The sequence below is a fragment of the Haliotis rufescens genome, unplaced genomic scaffold, assembly GCF_023055435.1.
Source record: "Haliotis rufescens isolate VD_foot unplaced genomic scaffold, xgHalRufe1.0.p SCAF_101, whole genome shotgun sequence".
Taxonomy (NCBI): domain Eukaryota; kingdom Metazoa; phylum Mollusca; class Gastropoda; order Lepetellida; family Haliotidae; genus Haliotis; species Haliotis rufescens.
In genome coordinates, this window is record NW_025963782.1 from 38,240 (window position 1) to 55,407 (window position 17,168).

The 17,168-nt window shown below is 47.6% G+C and overlaps 2 protein-coding genes across 2 annotated transcripts; both read right to left on the reverse strand.

Moving 5' to 3' along the window:
* Window positions 1–5,918: 5,918 nt before the first annotated feature.
* On the reverse strand, window positions 5,919–17,168 carry LOC125377850 (collagen alpha-2(IV) chain-like). Its single transcript, XM_048391904.1, has 8 exons — window positions 16,754–17,168; window positions 15,999–16,660; window positions 12,890–13,053; window positions 12,357–12,576; window positions 9,315–9,345; window positions 8,797–9,077; window positions 7,015–7,170; window positions 5,919–6,647 (listed from the first exon to the last, which is right to left on the reverse strand). The coding sequence occupies exons 1-8, from the start codon at window positions 17,166–17,168 to the stop codon at window positions 5,919–5,921; spliced, it is 2,658 nt and encodes an 885-aa protein (XP_048247861.1).
* Window positions 12,389–12,918, reverse strand: LOC125377842 (collagen alpha-3(IX) chain-like). Its single transcript, XM_048391885.1, has one exon. The coding sequence runs from the start codon at window positions 12,784–12,786 to the stop codon at window positions 12,430–12,432; it is 357 nt and encodes a 118-aa protein (XP_048247842.1). The 5' UTR covers window positions 12,787–12,918; the 3' UTR covers window positions 12,389–12,429.

Here is a 17,168-nt window from a genome sequence, read left to right on the forward strand (position 1 = left end):
GTTCAACTCTTTCTTTAGTTCACTCACCTGCTGTTCACATGCATCTTTGTCTTTCACAGTGTCCGGTGGTTGTCGTGTTTTAGTCTGTCCGACCTCCCTCAACTGTCTTGTGAGGCTCAGTGTCTGTCGCTTCATCTGCTGATATCCACGCTTGAGGTGTCTAATCTGGGACATCACGTGAATGTTTACCGTGGCATCCAACGACTCTATTTGACTACGTATATAGGAAGGTACAATCTTCTCCGTCAAATCCGATCTCAGCAGTAACTCCAAAATGTCCATCTTGTTTATGACTCTCGTCTCCATTCCTGGAACGTCAGATTTCAAGTGGTTCAATTCCACTTTCAGATGGTTAATTTCTTTCTCAAGCAAACTCATCTGATTGACAACTGCTGCGATATGTTCGTGTCCATGAACCACAGATGAGGCTGCTACAAGCAGCACCAACACACACAAACTCGCCATGTCAGATGGTAATTGTATAACTGTGTCAGAGTCGTGTAATCCAGAGCTAGGCGTCACGTGACTATCGCATTACATCTAACCTGGCAGCGGGCCAAACGGAAACACTTGAATCTAACATGGCAACAGTCTCAGAGCAGTGTTCACTTGAGTTTCCCATCACGGGACCACACGGGTAGTATCCATGAAGTCAGCTCACTGCCATTTTATCAATCAGTGGTGGGTGTACGGGATCGATCGATCCAATAACATGTTCATCTCAATGTACCAAAAGACGTTAAAAGATGGTACTTGTTGTTAACCTGTCTGGCGCTCGGCATTAAGAGGCTAGAACAAGGACTGGTCGGTCGGAGTCAGTATACTGTGTCTGAGTGGGATATTCATGTTAAACTGCGGCATGGTATCTCAGTGTGCTAGCACTATAAATCGGCATCAGTCCGGACTAGTACAAGCAGCCACACACACACACACGTGTATGCACGTCGCTATATAAGCGCCATAATCTTGGACGCGACGTTAAACCCCATTTCACCTCACCTCATCTCAATGTGTGACCTGACAAATTTAAAGTTGATAATTTCATAACTTTAATGATAGCACATGTTCTACAAATGCATGTATGTACGGATTTCAAGTTAAATAATACATAATATTACATAACTTCATTTGTTTAAAGTACTTAGTCATTTCACATTATATCAGGAAATATAAAACTTCTAACACATGAGTATGTGAGTTGTTTAATCTACAATGTCACCAGAGGACGGGCCAGCGAAACGGGTTCAGTGTCAATTCCGAAATACGTGAGTCCACTAAGTTTTCATCTTCGCATAATTTCAGAGACATGTGCATTTTCAAAACTAGCCTGTTACTGACAGGTTGCATGAAAAAAATTCTTGGAACAAAACCTTAGAATTAAACTATATTTTGTTTTAAAAACAAACTGTTATGACACGCTTCTTTTCAGTGGTGCTACACCCTTCATTGGCAGCTCACTAACACCGCTACCAATCAATCAATCAATCACATTATTTCTTTTCAAAAACGGAGGCACGGGTGGCCAAGTCGTGTAAGGCGCCGCGATTCGCCATGCAGAGTTGCGTCACTTGGGCACATCAGATACCTATGATTGTGGGTTCGAATCCCGGTTTGCCCCGATTATGTTTCTAAGTTTGTCAGCACCATACCCATACCCCTGCTCGTGGGTTTCACCGAACTGGTAAGCGTCTGAGACCTGCATCACTTCGGGCTTTCCTCCCACATTAAGCTGACATGCCGCGATATAACCGGAATACTGTTAAAAGCGACGTTAAACCCAATTCACTCACTCTTTGAGGTGGTACAGGAGAAAAGGTTCTTTACATGATAATAATTTATGTTTAACAAGATGTCGGTTATGCTGTACAATCATTAGGTAACAGATTCAGCACACACATTAATACACTCATATCCAAGGTACTTTTTGCAAAGTATTTGATGATTTTTGCAAGGTTCTTGATTTCTTTACATTTCTGGTACAAAACATTTCATGATGCTTGGAAATATATCTGAGATAAATTAGGATTTTGGTTCATGGAAAGCTTCATATTTATAACATAGACGTAAATAGTCAGAGACTGCTAGTGGTATATACTGTATAAATAGAGGTTATCACGCGAGTGTGTTTGGGGATGGTAAATATCCTGCATTAGGAATAAACATTGTATTTAGCGAGCTAAATACATAGTGTTTATTCCTAATACAGGATATTTACCATCCCCAAACACACAAGCGTGATAACCTCTTTATCATATAATGTCATTCTTTAATTCTGTGCTTCAAAATCGCTTTCCCTCTCTCACATACATAACCGAAACATTGCGAGTTTTTCTGGAATGCGCGCATTAATATTTATTACGTCACAGGGTAAGTGATGTGTCAGTCGGAAAGTGACAGTAGCCAATATAGTTCCAACTGAAATCTGTTTCTTATACAGTGGCGAAGCAACATATACGCAAAACAACAATTGTTTTTAATCGCCTTTCGCGGCAATCAATCTGTCTGTCCGCTAGAGTAACTGCCCTTTGTCAAAGGGAAGCTACTCTAACCTTAGTCTATGAGACGTCACGGCCACGGTCAGTCGTTGTTGACAGTCGGTCTGTCCTGTCATAACGTTAAGAAGTGTAGTCAGATGTACACACAGCGACAAAACGAAACAAGGTAACAATTCAAACACATTTCGGACAAATCCAACTATTTTAATTTGGGGAGAAGGTTTCAAGCCGCAGAGGTCTACAAGCACTGATATGGCTACTGATCCCGCTTGGCTAGGCCTCGTGCCCTCGCAAAATGTTTCGAAATTTATATCTCTAAAGTTGCCCAAACTCATAAAATGCCTTAGTTTATCACAGTTAGAGACTGATTTCAGTATATTAGACTGTTCTTTTGATAATGATAGCAATTATCCCTGTAGTTTATCCAGATTCCCGATGGTTAATTCTGACTCGATCGCCGAATGATGAGGGCGACGCCATGTTTGTTTATAAACAGTCCCTACTTGACCTTTGATATTTGCATCTCTATCCGCATATGACCCCAACGGATATCGTTTTTATCCGTTGGCTTTATCCTGCCGAGAAACCTACCCATTATATGATAAAACTATATACCTTTCCTCACAGGAAAGTTAAAGATCATCTACTGACGTATTAATCAATAAACCATTAATGCGCGACGGCGAGATAGCGTATGATAAACGGTTTGGGCAACGTTGAAACGTGTTTCAATTGCCATTATAAATCCGCATTTCGGTTATTAGTTAAACGATTGTATTTGTAAAACAAACAACATATTCAAGGTCAGAAAAATGCATGGGTGAGTGAGTGAGTTTTGGTTTAACTCCGCTTTTAACAGTATTCCAGTCATATCGAGGCGTGTCAGCTTAATGTGGGAGGAAAGCCCGACGTGATACAGGTCTCAGACGTTTACCACTTCGGTCCAAAACCACGAGCACGGGTATGGTGCTGACAAACCTAAAAACATAATCGAGGCGAACCGGGATTTCTGGCGTGCCCAAGGGACGCAACTCTGCACAGGGAATAGCGACGCCTTAGACGACTGGGCCACCCGTGCCCTCAGAAGATTGCATGGAGAAACCTCGGTGAACGATAAAAACGATATACAAGATATGAATGAACACCCTTGTCTGTGTTATTCCATCATTGACAAAGGCCAATTGTGGCAAGCGACTGGTGTGTGTATTGATTGATTGATTGATTGATTGATTGATTGAGTGAGTGAGTGAGTATGGTTTTACGCCGCTTTTAGCAATATTCCAGCAATATCACGGCGGGGGACACCAGAAATGGGATTCACACATTGTACCCATGTCGGGAATCGAACCCGGGTCTTCGGCGTGACGACCGAACGCTTGAACCACTCGGAGGCCTGTCAACAAACTAGAAATATAATTTTATCAAAGATTTTAAAGATCACATTGAAGATATCATTACCTATTCATTTGTTCCTTCGTATAATGAAAATGCCTGGATAATTTACGAGGAAAATAAAAAAACCCTTCCAAATACCTATTGATTGTAAGTATATGCAAAGCCCTTGTCTTATAAAACCATAATTCATCAGGTGAATATAGGGATCGATAAATCGATTCTGTCACGACAAAGACAGTCAACTCTCCATCGTGAATTGCTCGTGGGTTCCCCAAAGATTTAGTGAACACTGAGTTTGGTGTCAATTTTGGAAATGTATAATTACTATAGTAACTGGGCCACCCGTGCCCCCCGGTTCCTCATAGAAGTAAACGACCATAATATTATGTCCCCCATTACTCCCACAATAAGCTAACAAGCCGTGATGCAAATAACTGTTTAAACCGGCGTTAAACCCAATATGCAATCCGACTAAGAATCGGCAGTCAGGTGACTACACGCGGCTATATTTTGCAGCGTGTTCAGTGTACGTACATTACCAGCACGAATCGGGAAGAAAAGTGTGTGCAGATGTAGTATTTAAAAAACCTCCGACCAAGATCACTGCTAAATATGACCGCTTGCTGTCACCTGACCATGGAGCCTTACCCGGATTGTAACCACGTGATCAAAAGGAAGTTTATCCCAACTTGGCTTGTTTCCATTTTATAAGTTACAAATCAGAAGCCATCAGTAGAAAGTTCTTAGAACTGATTACAAATCATCTGCTTTGTTTATTTGTTGTTTAACGCCACACTCAGATATAAACATACCATATGACGCCGGTCTGTAAATAAATCAAGTCTGGACCAGACAATCCAGTGACTAACACCATGAACATCGACATGCATCAACCAAGTCAGCGAGCCTGACAATCCGATCCCTTCAGTCGCCTCTTACGACAAGCATTCTTGCTCAAGGCCTATTCTAACCCGGATCTTCAGCTGACCTACATTATAAGTATCAGCACAAAGGCTTCCCTCGTCGCTTATTGATCATCGCGATATTTCGTGATTCTAACATTCGGGATTCCTTAACATGAGCACCTTGTCTGTTATTTACGTGCAATATGTCATGATTATTCAGAACAAACACCATAACCCCATAACAAAGTCCCCGTTGATCATGGTCTCCGTGATATCCTGAAATGTCCAGAAGATGTGACCCATTGCAAACGAACTGGTCAGGTTTAAAACGGGGAAGGATCTCCGTTCTTTAATGAGGTCGATTTTTGGGTGCGGTTGGTTTAAACGCGGCTGTGAACAATATTTCAAATATAGCCATTTCATTTTCAAGAAGGTAGGGTGTGTGTGGGGAGTTCTAATGTAATAATCAAGCCCTTATTTTACCGAAAATATGTTATGTGCCCTTTTCTTGTATTAACGTATCGAGAAGTCAGTGTATTGGAAAGAGTACTTGAGCTCCTAAACATTAAACAAAATGATGGTCGTTTATCGTTTCGTTCTCCCGCAATTTGCAAATTATCATTCTCATTCTGTATCAGCAATCATCCTCTTTTCCGGATCGCGTGGCGTGACGCAGCAGGTTCAACCGCCACCTCAGAGAGACCAGGTTCCCTCGCCATCTCAAGGAGCACAGATTCCCCCGCCGCTCCAGGGACTGCAGGTTCCCCTGCGACCTTAGGGAGCCCAGGTTCCCCTGCCAAACTAGGGAGCCCAGGTTTCCCCGCCACCTCAGGGAAGCCAAGGTTCCCCCGACAACTCAAGGAGCACAGATTCCCCCGCCGCTCCAGGGACTGCGAGTCCCCTGCGACCTCAGGGAGCCCAGGTTCCCTCGCCAAACTAGGGAGTCCATGTTCCCGGCCACCCAAGGGACCACCGATTCCAACGCCATCCCAGGGAGTCCAGATTCCCCCGCCACCCAAGGGAGCCAAGGTTTCCCCGCCACCCAAGGGAGCCCAGGTTCCCCCGGCACCACAGGGAGCCCAGGTCCCCCGCCACCCAAGGGAGCCCAGGTTTCCCCGCCACCTCAGGGAAGCCAAGGTTCCCCCGCCGCCCCAGCTTCCCCCGCTAACTCAGGGAGCCCAGGTTCACCCGCCACCCCAGGTACCCCAGGCACCCCAGGTTCACCCCCCTGCTCGGGCACCCCAGGTTCACCCGCCTCCCCAGGTTCACCCGCCACCCCAGGCACCCCAGGTTCACCCACCACCCCAGGCACCCCAGGTTCACCCGCCTCCCCAGGTTCACCCGCCACCCCAGGCACCCCAGGTTCACCCGCCACCCCAGACACCCCAGGTTCACCCGCCTCCCCAGGTTCACCCGCCACCCCAGGCACCCCAGGTTCACCCACCACCCCAGGCACCCCAGGTTCACCCGCCTCCCCAGGTTCACCCGCCACCCCAGGCACCCGAGATTCACCCGCCACCCCAGGGACCCCAGGTTCAGCCGCCTCCCCAGGCGCCCCAGGCACCCCAGGTTCACCCGCCACCCCAGGCACCCCAGGCACCCTAGGCACCCCAGGTTCACCCGCCACCCCAGGTACCCCAGGTTCAGCCGCCTCCCAAGGCGCCCCAGGCACCCCAGGTTCACCCGCCACCCCAGGCGCCCCAGGCACCCCAGGCTCACCCGCCACCCCAGGCACCCCAGGTTTACCCGCCACCTCAGGGAGCCCAGGTTCACCCGCCACCCCAGGCACCCCAGGTTCCTCCGCCACCCCAGGGAGCCCAGGTTCCCCCGCCTCCCCAGGTTCACCCGCCACCTCAGGGAACCCAGCTTTTCCCACATCCCAGGGAGCCCAGGATCCCACGCCACCTCAGGGACCCTTGGGTTCACCCGCCACCTTAGGGAGCCCATCTTTCCCCAAACCTCTTCGGGAGCCCAGCTTTCTCAGCCACCACAGGCACCCTTGGTTCACCCGCCACCTCAGGGAACCCAGGTTTTCCCACATCCCGGGGAGCCCAGGATCCCACGCCACCTCAGGGACCCTTGGGTTCCCCCGCAACCTCAGGAAGCCCAGCTTTCTCAGCCACCTCAGTGAGCCTAGGTTCCCCCGCCACCTCAGGAAGACCAGCTTCCTCAGCCGCCCAGGCACCCCAGGTTTCCCCGCCACCTCAGGGAGCCTATACTTCCCCCGCCACCTCAGGGGGCCCAGCTTTCTCAGCCACCTCAGGGAGACCAGATTTCTCCGCCACCCAAGATTTCCCCGCCACTACAGGGAGCCCAGTTTTTTCTGCCACCCCAGCTCTCCCTGCCACCTCAGGGAGCCAAGCTTTCTCCGCCATCTCAGGGACACAAGGTTCACCCGCCACTTCAGGGTCCCTTGCTTTTGCCTCGCCACCCCAGGGAGCCCAGGTCCTGCAAGCTCCCCAGGCAAAACAGGTTCCCCCGCCACCTCAAGGATCCCAGCTTTTCCCGCCACCCCGGTTCCCTAACTATGGGTAATCATTCAGCAGAAGGAAATTCGGTAGACCAATACTACAACATGCATTACACATTACATTTCAATAATCATATGACATAGATACAAACTAAGACTAAAAGTAATTCGGTTCTGGTGACAGCGGTGTTAAGGCTGCTAGGCACGAGCGCCCCCTGAAGTGTTCAACATACGTCCTACACTCTGTGTAACAGTATTATTATCAAAATAATGGTCGCTCTATCTAAAAACTTGTGGCAATCTGTGTAACTGGTTGTGAGAATATTTCCATTTTCCTACGATGTCCCTGTGCTAAAGTATCGTGTAGGAGTCTCTTTTAAGACAGATGTGATCACGGAATCAAACACATTACATTGTAACTATACTTCATTGTCTTCAGGTTGAAATGTACGTCGTTTTCCAGGTATATGACATCAATATTCTTTCCACTTATGTACAGGCTGTTGTTGTAGTAGACAAGGCTTCTTATCCTATCACTGAATTCCAACATTTCCGTTGTAGTATTAGTTGATAAAGATCGCTTTATCACCTTCTTGTTGTCGCTGAAATATAGGACATCGTGAATAGTGTCAATAGTAACAGCAATAACGTCACGTCTCATGTCTATCTGATGCAGCCTATTCCCATTATAATCAACAGACCACAACCCATCATGATTTTTACAGAAATAGATCATCTTCTTCCTGGAGTCTACAGCAAGACCTAGGGGACTGTTTGTTCCGTGATTACGCAAGTCCACAATGCCCTGAAAGTTTCTCCCAAATGTGGACATACGACTGATTGTCTTCGTCGGAAGGTATGTAGTAAGGAAGATGAGTCGTCTGTCAACATCGACTGTCATTCCGTACGACGTGATTCCCTCTCGTAGTGTTGTGACACCCGACACGTCCAGCCTTGAAGAGAAGATGCCACGTGGTGAATTTCTACTGAAAATCAGTCTCCTGGACACAGGCTCGTATGTTACAGCCTCAACGTGTGATGTATGCAGATAAGGATACGTCTTCATGTCGTTTTTATCTATGGTAATCTGATGGGGATGTTGTAAGGAGCCAGAGTAAAGTTGTACCACCAATATTCTCGTCTTGTCTTGAAACTGCCGTGTTGTAGGTGTTGTAGCCACTGAAGTGAAGGGACGTCCAGATGGAGTCGTGGGTGAGTAATGTGGTATTGGTTGTGTTCTGTCAGCATTGGTCTGAAGGTCACGTGTCTTGTTATCGTAATTCAGATGAAAGTCTCCTAATGTCTGCACATCTTCTGCATGACTGGCGTTAATCACAATCAAGTCATTTCTTAAACGTACATTTTGTTTTACAAGGGTCTCAACTGTTCGTTGGGTTTCATTAATCTGTGCGTGCACGTCAGCACTCTGTCGTATGGCGAGTAACACGTCATTTTTTACTAAACTCACATCCTTTTCAACATGGGTCACGTGATGGCGTGTCAGGTTCAACTCTGTCTTTAGTTCACTCACCTGCTGTTCACATGCATCTTTGTCTTTCACAGTGTCCAGTGGTTGTCTTGTTTTAGTCTGTCCGACCTCCCTCAACTGTCTTGTGAGACTCAGTGTCTGTCGCTTCATCTGCTGATATCCACGCTTGAGGTGTCTAATCTGGGACATCACGTGACTGTTTACCGTGTCATCCAACGACTCTATTTGACTACGCATATAGGAAGGTACAATCTTCTCCGTCAAATCCGATCTCAGCAGTAACTCAAAAATGTCCATCTTATTTATGACTCTCGTCTCCATTCCTGGAACGTCAGATTTCAAGTGGTTCAGTTCCACTTTCAGATGGTTAATTTCTTGCTCAAGCAAACTCATCTGATTGACAACTGCTGCGATATTTTCGTGTCCATGAACCACAGATGACGCTGCTACAAGCAGCACCAACACACACAAACTCGCCATGTCAGCTGGTAATTGTATAACTGTGTCAGAGTCGTGTAGTCCGGAGCTAAGTGTCACGTGACTATCGCATTACATCTAACCTGGCAGCGGGCCAAACGGAAACACTTGAATCTAACATGGCAACAGTCTCAGAGCAGTGTTCACTTGAGTTTCCCATCACGTGACTACACGGGTAATATCCATGAAGTCAGCTCACTGCCATTTGATCAATCAGTGGTGGGTGTACAGGATCGATCGATCCAATAATACATTCATCTCAATGTGTGACCTGACAAATTTAAAGTTGATAATTTCAAAACTTAGAAATACCACATGTTCTACAAATATATATATATATATATGTACGGATTATTAGTTAAATGATGCATACTATTACACAACTTCATTTGTTTATAGTAATTAGTCATTTCCCACTATATCAGGAAAGATATAACTTCTAACACATGAGAGTGTGAGTTGTTTAATCTGCAATGTCACCATAGCACGGGTCAGCGAAACAGTTCAGTATCAATTAGGAAGTACGTGACTACGTTTTCCTCTTCGCATAATTTCAGAGACATGTGTATTGACAAAACCAGCCACTTACTCACAGGTTGCATGGAAAACAATTCTTTGATCGAAACCTTAGAATTATACTATATTTTGTTTTAAAAACAAACTATTATGACACGTTCCTCTTCCTTGTCACTGGCAGCTCACTAACACCGCTACCAATCAATCAATCAATCAATCAATCAATCAACCAATCAATCAACCAATCGATCAACCAACCAACCAACCAATCAACCAATCAATCAATCAATCAATCAATCAACCAATCAATCAATCAATCAATCAATCAATCAATCAATCAATCAATCAATCAATCAATCAATCATTCATTCATTCATTCATTCATTCATTCATTTATTCATTCATTCATTCAATCCATCAATTAATCAATTAATCAATCAATTAATCAATCAATTAATCAATCAATTAATCAATCACATTATTTAGGTGGCCACATCGTCCGAGGCGCCGCCATTCGCCGTGCAGTGTTGCGTCACTTTGGCATGCCAGAAACCTATGACTGTGGGTTTAAATCCCTGTTCGCCCTATGTTTCTAGGTTTGTCAGCACCATACCCGTGCTCGATAGTTTCACCAAAGTGCTAAATGTCTGAGACCTACATCACTTCGGGATTTTTTCATCCCACATTAAGCTGACACGCCGTGATATAACTGAAATACTATTAAAACCGGCGTTAAACCCAACTCACTCACTATAGCAATTATATATTTCCAAAATTGACCCAAACCCTCAGACGTTTATCACTTCGGTGAAACCCACGAGCACGGGTATGGTGCTGACAAACCTAGAAACCTAATCGGGGCGAACCTGGATTCGAACCCATAATCATAGGTCTCTGGCGGGCCTAACATGCCTTACATGACTGAGCTCCCCCGTGTCCCCGTTCCCCCTAAAACGACCATATGTGCCCCATTACTTCGGGCTTTCCTCCCACATTAAGCTAACAAGCTGTGATGCCAAAAAAATACTGTCCAAACCGGCGTTAAACCCAATTTACAATCCGACTAAGAATCGTCAGTCAGGTGACTGCAAACGACTATATCTTGCAGCGTGTTCAGTGTACCACATTTCCAGCACGAAGTGAAATTAAAGTAGGTGCTGATGTAGTACTTAAAAAACACTATCGACCAAGAACACTGCTAAATATGACCCCACGTGATCAAAAGGATGTTTATCCCAATTTGGTTTGTTTCCATTTTATGAGTTACAAATGAGAAGCCATCAGAAGAAAAGTTCTGAGAACTGATTACAAATGATCTGGTTTGTTTATTTGTTGTTTAACGCCACACTCAGATATACACATACTATATGACGCCGGTCTGTAAATAATTCAAGTCTGGACCAGACAATCCAGTGACTTACACCATGAACATCGACATGCATCAACCAAGTCAGCGAGCCTAACCATCCGATCCCTTCAGTCGCCTCTTGCGACAAGCATGGGTTGCTCAAGGCCTATTCTAACCCGCATCTTCAGCTGACCTACTTTATAAGTATCAGCACAAAGGCTTCCCTCGTTGTTAATTGATCATCGCGATATTTCGTGGTTCTAACATTCGTGATTTCTTAACATGAGCACCTTGTCTGTTATTTACGTGCAATATGTCATGATTATTCAGAACAAATACCATAACCCCACAACAAAGTCCCCGTTGATCCTGGTCTCCGTGATATCCTGAAACGTCCAGAAGATGTGTCCCGTTACAAACGAACGGGACAGGTTTAAAACGGGGAAGAATCTCCGTTCTTTAATGAGGTCGATTTTTGGGTGCGGTTGGTTTAAACGCGGCTTTGAACAATATTTCAAATTTTGCCATTTCATTTTCAAGAAGGTAGGGTGTGTGGGGTGAGTTCTATTTTAATAATCAAGCCCTTATTTTACCCAAAATATGTTATGTGCCCATCTCAGGTATTGACGTATCGAGAAGTCAGTGTATTGGAAAGAGTACTTGAACTCCTAAACATTAAACAAAATGATGGTCGTTTATCGTTTCGTTCTCTCGCAATTTGCAAAATATCATTCTCATTCTGTATCAGCAATCATCCTCTTTTCCGGATCGCGTGGCGTGACGCAGCAGGTTCAACCGCCATCTCAGAGAGACCAGGTTCCCCCGCCATCTCAAGGAGCATAGATTCCCCCGCCGTTCCAGGGACTGCAGGTTCCCCTGCGACCTCAGGGAGCCCAGGTTCCCCCGCCAAACTAGGGAGCCCATGTTCCCCGCCACCCAAGGGACCACCGATTCCAACGCCATCCCAGGGAGTCCAGATTCCCCCGCCACCCAAGGGAGCCAAGGTTCCCCCGCCATCTCAAGGAGCACAGATTCCCCCCGCCGCTCCAGGGACTGCAGGTTCCCCTGCGACCTCAGGGAGCCCAGGTTCCCCCGCCAAACTAGGGAGCCCATGTTCCCCGCCACCCAAGGGACCACCGATTCCAACGCCATCCCAGGGAGTCCAGATTCCCCCGCCACCCAAGGGAGCCAAGGTTCCCCCGCCATCTCAAGGAGCACAGATTCCCCCCGCCGCTCCAGGGACTGCAGGTTCCCCTCCGACCTCAACTAGGGAGTCCAGATTCCCCCGCCACCCAAGGGAGCCCATGTTGCCCCGCCTCCCGAGGGTGCCAAGGTTACCCAGCCTCCCCAGGGAGCCCAGGTTTTCCTCCCACCTCAGGGAACACAGGTTCCCCCACCATCCCAGGGAGTCCAGATTCTCCCGCCGACCCAGGAAGCCCAGATGACCCCGGCTCTCCAGGGAGCCCATGTTGCCCTGCCGCCTCAGGGAGCCCAAGTTCCACCACCGACCCTGTTAGCCGAAGTTTCCCCGCCGACCCAGGGAGCCCAGGTTCCCCAGGGAGCCAGGGAGCCCCTATTGCCCCGCCGCTCCAGGGGCCCTGGTTACCCCACCTCCCCATGGAACCCATGTTCCCCAGGGAGAAGAGATTCTCCCGCCTCCCCATGGAGCCCAGGTTCCCCCGCCGTCCCATGGAGTCAAGGTTCCCCCGCCATCTCAAGGACCACAGATTCCTCCGCCGCTCCAGGCAGCCCAGGTTCCCCCGCCACCTCAGGGAAACCACGTTCACCTGCTACCCCAGGGAGCCAAGGTTCCCCCGCCATCCAAGGACCACAGATTCCCCCACCACCCCAGTAAGCCCAGGGTCCCCCACCAACCCAGGGACCACAGATTTACCCGCCGCTCCAGGGACCACAGATTCCAACGTCATCCCAATGGAGCCGAGGCCACCCGTAAAACCCTTAAAAACATATTATGTATATAATGTTGTTACAGCAGGTTACAAAAAGAATGTTCGTATTTAAAGCAATTAGATTAATCTTTGAAGAGATAAAAATCAGGTAAACATATATTAATGTTCAGGTCTCCATATTTCCTATAATCCCCGTCAGCATGTATTTACAACGTGTGGGCGATTGATAAAATGTTACTTTTGGAACCAACTTGACCCGTGAAGATCCGGGTAGAGAATAGGTCTTCAGCAACCAATGTTTGCGGTAAAAGACGACTTTCCTTGTCGCCGTCATGTAGCTGGAATATTGCTGAGTGCGGCGTTAAACAAAACACAAACAGACAAATAATTACGGTTAGGTAGTATTAAACTGAAAATGCCACTGAAAATATTGATATGTTATCTATCACCTGTATTTTCCATGTTTTTTACTTGTATTTTGCAAATTGTATTCATCAGCTATCAATAGGGATCGCGAAACAAGCCTTTATTAAAGTCTAGTAAACCATACAAGCTCTGTAAATATACTATTGCAAATTAGTAAATACTGAGAAGAAGATTCTTTGAAAAGCGGATAGTAATCTTTAATAACTGATAAGTAAACTGCACTAGTCTACGATAGACCACATGTACTAGTCTAATTAGCAAATATTTACTTACTGATCGGTAAAATCTCGTAACAACCTTGAGTCTGATTGGGCAGTGAATTTCGCTAAGTAACTTGGTAACTGTTTCTGTCAGTGAGTAGTTATTTGGAGAACGTTCATTGACATTGACTACACAGCAGGGGCGGTGTAATGATGTGACGGTGGCCAAGCAGCAATTATTCCAGATTATTCATTTTATATCAACATTCTATCGCGAACAATTCGCCGAAGTGAAGAGATAATTCGTCTGGAATCAAAAGATCCAGGCGACTTCATGGGCGGTGGGGTAGCCTAGTAGGCCTTCACTCGTCATATCGAAGACCCAGGTTCGATTCCCCACATAGATACAATGTGTGAAGCCCATTCTGGTGTCCCCAGTCGTGATTTTGCTAAATATTGTTAAAAGCAGCGTAAATAGAGGTTATCACGCGAGTGTGTTTGGGGATGGTAAATATCCTGCATTAGGATTACATAGTGTTTATTCCTAATACAGGATATTTATCATCCCCAAACACACCAGCGTGATAACCTCTTTATCATATAATGTCATTCTTTAATTCTGCGCTTCAAAATCGCTTTCCCTCTCACAAACATTACCGAAACATTGCGAGTTTCCCTGGAATGCGCGCATTAATATGTATTACGTCACAGGGTAAGTGATGTGTCAGTCGGACAGTGACAGTAGCCAATATAGTTCCAACTGAAATCTGTTTCTTATACAGTGGCGAAGCAACATATACGCAAAACAACAATTGTTTTTAATTGCCTTTCGCGGCAATCCATCGGTCTGTCCGCTAGAGTAACTGCCCTTCGTCAAAGGGAAGCTACTCTAACCCTAGTCTATGAGACGTCACGGCCATGGTCAGACGTTGTTGGCAGTCGGTCTGTCCTGTCATAACGTTAAGAAGTGTAGTCAGATGTACACAGAGCGAAAAAACGAAACAAGGTAACAATTCAAACATATTTCGGCCAAATCCAACCATTTCAATTTGTGGAGAAGGTTTCAAGCCGCAGAGGTCTACCAGTCATGGCTACTGATCCCGCTTGGCTAGGCCTCGTGCTCTCGCAAAATTGTTTCGAAATTTATATCTCCGAAGTTGCCAAAACTTATAAAATGCCTTAGCTGCGTCACAGTAAGACACTGATTTTCAGTATATTAGACTGTCCTTTTGATAATGAAAGCAATTATCTCTGTAGTTTATCCAGATTCACGATGGTTAAATCTGACTCGATCGTCGAATGACGAGGGCGACGCCATGTTTGTTTATAAACAGGTAAAGTAGTCCCTACTTGACCTTTGATATTTGCATCTCTATCCGCATATGACCCCAACGGATATCGTTTTTATCCGTTGGCTTTATCCTGCCGAGAAACCTACCCATTATATGATAAAACCATATTCACTCACGCTCTGATTTAAACCATGTTTTGATTGAAACATAATTCCTCTATAATTTTGTATAAAGACATGTAGTTGCGTCAGTTTCAAAATGCACGTTCAGAATGACCCGTAAAATCAGAATCAACTGCAAGAACAATGGCGTGATGTCATCATGATAGATTAAGGAAAGGGTTTGTCGTTTTTATTTACACTTGAGTCATCAAACACCGATAACCAATCACAGTTCTCGTCGGTATGTGTTTAAGTGAATGTTTATGGTCATGTATGCTGCAGTGGCATTACAGTTTTCCAAGGATCTCTGTGCCTTAATTAGGTCTGTTTTGGGTGCGGTCGGTTTTGACGCGGCTTTGAACAATATTTCAAATACAATGTATACCCATTTGATTTTCAATGAGGTGTGTGTGTGTTGGGGGGTTGGGGGTGGGGGTTGGGGGTTGGGGGGTGGTGGTTGGTGGCCGGGGAGAGTTCTAATATAATAATCAAGCCCTTATTTTGCCGAAAATATGTATTGTGCCCTTTTCTTGAATAATCGAGAAAGAAATCAAAATCCACCCACCCCTCTTTGAAAATCAAATGGTTGCTCTCTAATAACTCAATATAAATCAGGATACTTCCAAAGTAGTCACGAATGTCGTTTCTCGCAAATTATCATTCTCATTCTGTATTAGCAATTAATTCTCTTTTTTGGATCGCCTGTGTACAGTATTATTATGACCCTCGCCACCTTAGAGAGCCCAGCTTACCCCGCAACCTCAGGGAGCCCAGGTTCCCCCGCCACCTCAGGGAAGCCAAGGTTCCCCCGCCGCCCCAGCTTCCCCCGCTAACTCAGGGAGCCCAGGTTCACCCGCCACCCCAGGCACCTCAGTTTAACCCGCCTCCCTTGGTTCACCCGCCACCCAAGGTACCCCAGGCACCCCAGGTTCACCCGCCTGCTCAGGCACCCCAGGATCACCCGCCTCCCCAGGTTCACCCGCCACCCCAGGCACCCTAGGTTCACCCGCCACCCCAGGCACCCTAGGCACCCCAGGTTCACCCGCCACGCCAGGCGCCCCAGGCACCCCAGGTTCACCCGCCACCCCAGGCACCCCAGGTTCACCCGCCACCCCAGGTACCCCAGGTTCAGCCGTCACCTCAGGGAGCCCAGGTTCCCCCGTCTGCCCAGGTTCACCAGACACCCCAGACACCCCAGGTTCACCCACCACCCCAGGCACCCCAGGTTCACCCGCCTCCCCAGGTTCACCCGCCACCCCAGGCACCCCAGGTTCACCCGCCACCCCAGGAACCCCAGGTTCACCCGCCTCCCCAGGCGCCCCAGGCACCCTAGGTTCACCCGCCACCCCAGGCACCCTAGGCACCCCAGGTTCACCCGCCACGCCAGGCGCCCCAGGCACCCCAGGTTCACCCGCCACCCCAGGGACCCCAGGTTCACCCGCCACCCCAGGTACCCCAGGTTCAGCCGCCTCCCAAGGCGCCCCAGGCACCCCAGGTTCACCCGCCACCCCAGGCACCCCAGGTTCCTCCGCCACCCCAGGGAGCCCAGGTTCACCCGCCACCTCAGGGAACCCAGCTTTTCCCACATCCCAGGGAGCCCAGGATCCCACGCCACCTCAGGGACCCTTGGGTTCACCCGCCACCTTAGGGAGCCCATCTTTCCCCAAACCTCTTAGGGAGCCCAGCTTTCTCAGCCACCACAGGCACCCTTGGTTCACCCGCCACTTCAGGGAACCCAGGTTTTCCCACATCCCGGGGAGCCCAGGATCCCACGCCACCTCAGGGACCCTTGGGTTTCCCCGCCACCTCAGTGAGCCCAGCTTTCTCAGCCACCTCAGGGAGCCTAGGTTCCCCCGCCACCTCAGGGAGACCAGCTTCCTCAGCCGCCCAGGCACCCCAGGCTTCCCCGCCACCTCAGGGAGCCTATACTTCCCCCGCCACCTCAGGGGGCCAGCTTTTTCAGCCACCTCAGGGAGACCAGATTTCTCCGCCACCCAAGATTTCCCCGCCACTACAGGGAGCCCAGCTTTTTCTGCCACCCCAGCTTTCCCTGCCACCTCAGGGAGCCAAGCTTTCTCCGCCAT

Coding starts and splice junctions, on each gene's coding strand:
- LOC125377842 (XM_048391885.1), bottom strand. CDS start 12,786: ATGGGACGGCGGGGGAACCTGGGCTCCATGGGGAGGCGGGAGAATCTC.
- LOC125377850 (XM_048391904.1), bottom strand. CDS start 17,168: ATGGCGGAGAAAGCTTGGCTCCCTGAGGTGGCAGGGAAAGCTGGGGTG. Junction 16,661..16,753: donor AAAGCTGGGCTCCCTAAGAG/GTTTGGGGAAAG, acceptor ATGTGGGAAAAG/CTGGGTTCCCTGAGGTGGCG. Junction 12,577..12,889: donor GGGAACCTTGGCTCCCTGGG/GTAGCAGGTGAA, acceptor GGGCTCCCTGAG/GCGGCAGGGCAACATGGGCT.